Raw genomic sequence first — 8,607 nt, 5'->3', positions numbered from 1 at the left:
TATATTTTTATACTATTAATAATATTTCTAGACTTGAACATCAAAAATGGGGTTTTGAAACTGCTACTTTCGGCACCACTGAAAAACGGGTTGTTATAATTGTGGTGCGATATATTTGATCTAGTGACATTGATGATTGTATCCTTAATATCCCAATGAGTGGGGCTATGAATGATGATATTCTTATTTGGGGTCCTGCCCTTAATAGGGTATACTCGACTAAAATAGGGTACAATTGGCTCCTCTTGAATTCTTTGGATTTAGATTCTTATAAAATTTACTAGAAAGAGTTATGGAAACTTCGGACCCTCCTTAAGGTTAAGTTATTTGGGTGGAAAGTGGTACATGACATTCTTCCCATTGTAGTTAACTGTGCTCCCTTTTCCACGATGTTAATCACTTGGTGCCAAAGATGTGGTTCCCCTAAGAAGGACATAATACATTCTATTAGGGATTGTCTAATTTCTAAAGAGGCCTTATCTTTATATAAGATTGATAATAATATTTTGTACCTTTCGTTTTATAGGACTATTGATTGGAAGCAGCATTCGATTAGGAAGCTTGACAAGGATGCTTCACGAGTCTTCTTGTTATGTTATGGCAGTGTTGGGAAGCTAAAAATGTGGAGATTGTTCAAGGTCACTCCTCGACTCCCATGATGTAGTCATTCGGGCTACAATGATTTTTTACGAATTTCGAATCGACAACCTTATGTTCGCTCCTTTTCTCCCAAAGAGATCAATTGTTGATAGGTGGTCTTCCCTGAGTGATGGTCTTTTGAAGATAAATGTTGATGTTGCATGGAACAATGACAAGAGGCATGTAATGGTGGGCATTGTCATCCGCGATCATGAGGGGCTGGTCCGTGCGAGCTTTGCTTGCAAGGTAGTAGGCAAATTTGATGCCTAGTCTGTTGAAGCTTTGGCCATTTCTAGAGTAGTAAAAAAGGCGAGAGAGATGGGCTACACTAATGTTGTTAATAAGTTTAATTGTCATACCATTGGCTTGTTAATTTATGGTTGAATTGTTGAAGAGGCCATTTTTATGTGTGGTTGTTTTACTTCTATTAAATTTTCTTCACTCATCACTTAGCCAATGGTGTCGGCGTGTCACCCATTATTTGGTACATTGAATGTTGGATGGGCATAGTGATCTTAGTTTTGGTTTAGACTACCCGCATCTCATCCATTGGCTTGTGTTAGATGATGATGTTTAAGTTATAATATTTTGCAGCCCGTTTGGTTATTTTCCTTAAAAAAAGTGGAGTGAGTCCAAATCAATGGGGGCCATTTTAACTACACAATTTAGGCCCAAGATTCTCAAGAATAGTTTTCCATGCTTCATTAAACAGCATATCTTTGTTTTTATTTCCTCTCTAACAATTCATAATATATTCCAAATATAGAAAATGTCAAATTCTTTATAGAAAATGTCAAATTCTTATGATATTCTAAATTATGGAAGCCTTGGAAACATTGTTGTTTTGTTCTCAAAATTTCACCGTTAAAGACAACAACGGTAGGTTGAAAAACACCGTTAAAGACAACAAAGGTAGGTTGAAAAACTATGTCCTTATATCTTGTTCTCAAATTTGTTTTTTATGTATCCATGATGTTGTTAAAAAACATAAAATTATAATTGAAAATAATATAATTCAAATAATTTTAATCAGAAATAAATATTAAAACATTATAGAACTAAAAATCAAAATCTCATTTTTACAAAAAAAAATATATTTTGAAAAAATAAAAAGAAAACCTTTTCTTTTTTTGGTTTTCTTCGACTTTGTATTTGTTTTAAATTTAAATTAATTTGGGTGATCTTAAGTTCTTAAAAAAAAAAACCCCAATAAAAGCAACTTTTATTTGTTGAAATAATATTTTTTTTATCGACAATGGAATTTTTTAAATTTTAAGTTAAATAATATTTTTAATGGATATGATAGAGAAATTAAATTCATAATAAATATAATTCTATTAATAAATTTAATGATGATTAATCATATCAACTTTTCTGATTTTCTTACCAAAATATCATTCCTGGCAATTAAGTTGGATTTTGGTGGGTCTCTTTTTATTTTTCCTATAGTGGCAATGATGATTCTCTATGGAGAAAAAGAAAAGCATAATATGTACCTGAAAATAATTAAATATATGCAGTTGAGTACTTAATTCAGGAATTTCCTTAATTGACTGTAACTTTAGTTTCATTAATTGTCTAATTTTCTGATGATGAATCTAATCTTTATTATATACATAGGTACCCTATAATATTAAACAAATATTAGAGCTCAAGCATCCAGTAATTAACTATGTATTTCTTTTTAAGTAGCAGTTGGGGCACCAAAAGAATACAAACATCAGAAAAGACATATAATTATATATTCCAAAATCATGGAAATTTTAGTTTTAGTTATATATAAATGTAAAAGGAGATTTTTTTTCTTCTTTTAAATAAAAAAAGTTTTTTAATTATTTTGGTAAAAAAAGGGAGAGATAAAAACCGTTAATTTAATTTAAGATTTATATCTGTAATTTGACTATTAAATTAACAGTTTTTTTCTTTTTATGTTTAGCTTAATTGTTTGATACTAAAGCAAAGTCCAAGAATATTCAAATACGCTAAGATGCCCACCATATCATATAGAAAGAAGAATCTTAAATGTAAGTGGGAAGGGTTGGCTCCTAAGACGAGATCAAATTTCTTTATATTTTTATTTTAATTAAGGTTAAATGGTTTTTAAAGTCCTTAAAAATTTCAAAATAAAATATTAATATTCTATTTTTTTTACTTAATTTAATTTTTGAACTTTAAAATTTTAATTAATTAAATCTTTTAATTGTTAAAATTAATAGTCAATCGTTACAAAATAATGACAATTATTTTTTTGAGTTATTTTTGTCACTTGGCATATTAGAAATGCGCCACCTAATTAAAAAAATAGTTTATAATTAAAATTATTAAAAAAACATAAAATTATAAAAAAATTATAAAATATATAAAAGTACAAAAAATATAATATTATTAAATTATAATATATATTATAAACTATTATAACTTTTTTATGTTTGTTTTATTTTTTTAATGATTTTAATTATAAAATACTTTTTTTTTGTTTGTTTGTCATGTGAAATAATCTTAACATGCCACATGGTGAAAACAACCTAGAAAAATGATTGTTGTTGTTGATAAGGGTTGATCGTTAATTGTAATGATCAAAGGGCTTAATTGATTGGAATTTTAATGTTTAAAAACTCAATTGAGTGCAAATATATTTATATATATAAAGGCTTAAATTCTTTTTTGGAAAAACTTTTGTGATCCTTTAGTCTTTAATTAATATTTTTTAGTCAATATATAATTATTCCATATGTTTTTAATACAATATTAGAGGTGTGGAATGGGGTAACACATGTTTAACCCATGTCAAATGGGTGCTTAATAATAATTTTAATCATCGCTCTATTCAAGTCAAGACAATAATTTTATATGTTGGGAAAGATGAATTTTAGAAAAAAACTTATTTGAATATAATTGAATTATGTAATAAAATTTATATTAGATTATATTTAAATTATAAATATGATTACTAACTAACAAAATTATATAATATACTTTTATAAAATTTAAATATTTTGTATATATTTTTAAAATTACTGGTTTCAGTTGATTGAGTCTTAGCTCGATTAGCATGTACATTGTTGTCAATACAGGAGGACGTGGATTCAAGGGCACCGAAACACATTATAGGTTGGAGGGTTATGATCAATTCTAGGAATTGTGTAAAAAAATAGCAGATATGGTTAAAACCTATAATGCGATAGTTCAAAAAAAAATTATTGGTTTCAATTTAATTTATTTATCATATATTTTGGTAGCTTTTAACATTCTTTAAATTAATTAGATTAAAATTTTAGATTATTATAATATTTTTTGTTTAAAAAATACTTTATTTTTATGTAAATTAATGTTCATTATCGCTTTATTTCATAAAAAAATTTAACATAAATTTTATATTTTTATTTATTAAATATTGAAAAACTAATACACATTTTATATATGAAATATAACATATTTAAATTATTACACACCATCAATTTGTATATTGCATGGAAAAAAAACTAATTAAATTATAAAATGATTTACATAAATGATACGAATAAAATTCATATCACGCATAAATAAAATTGTGATTATAAAGGCACATTGAGTGTTTTATCCTTATATGAGCAGGAGAGGAGTCAGGAGCAAGTAAATAAGAGCTTTGGCTTATTATTATTATTATTATTATTATTATTATTATTGATTTATTCATCTATTTTTAAAGTTTAAAAATTTAAAAGTAAGTTTAAGATGGAGATGAGTATGTCTGTTTTATTGTTTTTATTTATCCTTTTTTTTCCCAACCCCTCATGGCTAAAAAGCAAAAGCATAAATTTGTCCTGTAAATATGGAGTATGGACCACTAAATCATGTTCTCTTCACAGTGATTTCACGCAGGAAAGTACAGTTTTGATGAAGATGATTGTCCATTTACAAGCTTTGAAATCTTCTAGGAATTACATACACCAACATAGATCAATTTTGTTTTTGTAAAATTAAAGTAGTCTTTATATTTATTTCATCGATAATAAAAATTATTTTTTTTCAAAATTTGTAATTATTTTTATTTTTAAAATTTTGAATTTTCTCTTTGAGATACCTAATGTTTATTAATTTATGGTAATATTAAATTGAGGGCTGGATATATTCTCTTTGATAATATATATTACGTTCATTTACAAGACAATTGGGGGAATATAATTAAAGGTAGTGTGCACATGATTTTTCTTCTTTTCCAAACAGTTTAGATTCACATTCTTTGCCACTGTATTTATATATACTCATTCATTCTTTCTATATTCACTTTAAAAATTTTTAATCTGATTTCTATGTTGGACAAATATTTGAATATGTACTTGATTTAATTAAAATTAAACACCATTCGTTGATAGTGAAAGTTGCATTTGATTCGGTCAACGAGAGTTTACCTACAAACAACCATACTTTCACCTTTCATCACAAAAATATTATTATAGTGTATATTTATTTATGAATTTATATTTAATGTATATAGGTTTATAGTAAATAAAACGTTGATATATTATTAAAAACTTTACAAAATGTAAATATTTAAAAGTAATGATTAAAACTCTTGTCTAATAAAACTCGGTGTGTTAGCCTGATGGTTAGGGTATTCACCATCCTAGGTGTAGCCTAGGTTCAGTCGCACTAGTCACGTTATTGTCAGGATTTTACTTTTCTCTTGAAATTCACCAAAAAAAAAAACTCTTATCTAACACTTAAAAGGTGTTAGTTTATACTTTGTCATTCCTTTTCTTCAATAATATTATAATGATAAAGAAAATTTTTTAAACTTCTTTAGAATTTAATTAAATTTATTAATAGATGATATCATAAAATTTACTGAGTGAATGCATTAAATATGAATCCACTAAATGTTGTAAATTTTAATCAAAGAATTAGATTACTAAATTTAAGTTTCATTTTCTAAATAATTGCTTGTGAACTTTAAGTATCACATGTTTTATTTATTTTGCTAGAATCCATATACGCTTTAATTAAGTGCCCATGATCTTAATTGAGACATGTTATCCCATTGCATAATGATTTTCAACAAATTTAGCCTACTTGTCCAAGAGATCAACAAAAGAAATGCTACAAATACCTTTGTTAAACCTAGGATTTAGTCCATTGACAAAGCCATAGTAGCCAAGGATAAGGCATAGCTTAATTGTTAGATACATTCTCTACTAATTTTTCTATTGAATAGTGATTAATGATTTGTGTTTAAATATTTAATTGATATTAGTTTTGTATTTAATCCTTAGATAACAGTTTTTCTTACCTTTGCTAAAAAAATGGGACAAATTAACATTTAATCCCTAAGTTTGACAGTTTTTTTTACTTTGGTTCTTTTTTTTGTCTATATTAATTTGGATTTTGATAAAATTTCTTAATTTAGTTATTAAACTTGGATTATGTTAAAGTGTGATTATGTAATTCTCTAAAATTATGCCATATCAAGACCTAAATTTTATTATAATTTCTTAATACTTAATTATTTTTTAGATTTAATTTTAATACTCTTTATTTAAATTCAAAGACTTAATTACGAAAAGCTACCAAGGTATATTTGTACACTAAATGATGCTTTATCCTCCAAGAATCTTCACTAATTTTTTTTCTTTCTCTTATAAAGATGTATACAAATTTATATAACCCAAAACACATTTTTAATATTTATAAAAAAATTACCACTAAAAAAAATTCTTAATTAGCATGCAGCGCATCAAATATCTTCTCTAAACTATTCATCATCCAAGGTCTTCTTTTCTTTCACAAATATTCAATTTTGTGAGACAACAATGATTGATTCCAAATGAACAATAAGAATATAATAAATTATAATTAGTTTACATAAGCAAACCCACTTTCATCATTAATAAATAAATAATTAAGTTAAAACCTCACGCTTAGTACTATATATAGAATGCAAGCTTGAATTAATAACTAAACAAAAATCATATACATACACATGACATGCATATGTAATGTGATTCATCATTCATCAAGATTAATGGCCTTAATAATTTACTTACTTTGGTCATCATAGGGCTATACGTGGCATTATATACCAAGTCCAGAGTTTCAGGATCGTGTAACCCGAACCACATGACTTCACAACATAAACAACTATTAAAAAAAGTGAAACAATTTCATGTCGTGTAGTGTGACATAAATAATCTCAAGTACGAAAAACCCTAAATTAGTAGGTAATCCAACTTTATTAGTGCTTTAATTTAGAATTAATTTTGTTGCAGCTATGGCAAGAACCCCACACGTGCATATCTTTAAGTCCACACATTTCAAATTTTCAGATTTTTCTATTTATAATATTTATTTTTTTTGAGTTCCAACCTTATTGAGAGCAGACTATGAAGAGGGACCATTGTCTGTAAGTGATAAGTTTTGAGTATTTTTCTTTATGCCTTTTTAAGGTTTAGTTTGCTCCCACGATCCCCTACTCTTACGAATATTTAATGTATTATTAGTACTTATCTAATATTAATAAATAATAATATAACACTTTATTATTAGTGAAATAAAAATAATAATAGAGAAATTATAAAAAACTCTAACTTGTAAACTCAAACCCTAAACGTAATGTGTGATTTAAATTTTAAATCCTTTACCATAAACATTAAACTCGAAATTTAAAATCTGAACAAATCGTAATAAGTATAATCGACATTTACTTATGTTTAAATAAATCTATATATTAATATATATTTATAAGTTCTCAAATATTTTTTATTTTACTTAATAATGATTTTTCATATTATTAACTGATAATGTATAAAATATTATTTTTTAATAAGAAAATCAAATCCACACCAACAATGCTTTGTATTGGTTGATCGGTTTATATCATGAATTGTCATGTAGTCGAATAAATTTTACCATTTTACTATTTATATGTATATAGATGTGTGTATGTATATAAATAAGTATGAGCCTATATAATAGCAAATTAGCAGTTAGAAGAGACGTGTCTGAGTTTAAGAGGTATAATTTTTTTTTTTTTGCTTTTAATAGAAATGGCTGATAAAATAGGGATTAATAATTTAGATAGTGAAGGTCTTAAGTACAACTTTGCCACAGGCGCTGCTAGTAGTGTCCTCTCAGGCGAGGATGGCATCATCAAGGAACAAGACCGGCTGCTTCCGATAGCGAATGTCGGCCGGATCATGAAGCAGATCCTACCTCCCAACGCCAAGATCTCCAAGGAAGCCAAAGAAACCATGCAGGAATGCGTGTCGGAGTTCATCAGCTTCGTCACCGGGGAGGCATCCGAAAAGTGCCACAAGGAGAAGCGGAAGACGGTTAACGGGGACGACGTTTGTTGGGCACTGGCAACGCTAGGGTTTGACAACTACGCCGAGCAATTGAAGAGGTATTTGCATAGGTATAGGGAACAAGAAGGAGAAAGAGTTAGCCAAAATAGGGCTATCGAGAGGAGCGATAGCTCTCTTGCAACAAGGCCCTTTTGAAAGGGACAATACTACAATAAAATTAATATTCAAAAACTTGATTTTTACATTAAGCACTCTGTGTTTCTCTGACGTTTGTTTTCTGAATTGAGTAATATCAGCTTTAGAATTGTTGAGGTTTTTTTTTTCCTTTAAATTTATTTGCAGGTATTTTGTTTAAAGTTTAAACCACAAAATTGGGATTTTGTGTACGAAAATTTTAGGGTTTGTTTTATGCTTCTTCTTGCTTTCTTTCTTTTTTGGCTTACTTAAATTTCGATTTTGATCTGATTTCTTCGACTGTTTTTGACTACTTTGAGTGTTCTTCATTGGCACCAAAGAGTAAAGACTACTAATTTCAACTTTCAAGCTTGTTTTTTATGCATATTGTGGATGTTGGATCAAAATTTGAGGATTATATCCGATTTAGATTTCAAATTTAATAGAGAGCTGAGCAAATGCCTAGTGTAGCCATTTCTTCATTTACCCTTTGGAAATAGTCAATTAGTCATAC

The 8,607-nt window shown here is 27.3% G+C and overlaps 1 protein-coding gene across 1 annotated transcript; it reads left to right on the top strand.

Moving 5' to 3' along the window:
* Positions 1 to 7,635: 7,635 nt before the first annotated feature.
* On the top strand, positions 7,636 to 8,230 carry LOC107926882 (nuclear transcription factor Y subunit B-5). The gene has a single exon (XM_041074652.1). It carries the CDS (start codon positions 7,662 to 7,664, stop codon positions 8,112 to 8,114), a length of 453 nt encoding a protein of 150 aa, XP_040930586.1. The 5' UTR covers positions 7,636 to 7,661; the 3' UTR covers positions 8,115 to 8,230.
* The last annotated feature ends 377 nt before the right edge of the window (positions 8,231 to 8,607 follow it).

The sequence above is a fragment of the Gossypium hirsutum genome, chromosome A08 (genome assembly GCF_007990345.1).
Source record: "Gossypium hirsutum isolate 1008001.06 chromosome A08, Gossypium_hirsutum_v2.1, whole genome shotgun sequence".
Lineage (NCBI taxonomy): Eukaryota > Viridiplantae > Streptophyta > Magnoliopsida > Malvales > Malvaceae > Gossypium > Gossypium hirsutum.
The sequence above is the reverse complement of the archived record's forward strand: the minus strand, read 5'-3'. Positions and strand labels throughout refer to the sequence as shown.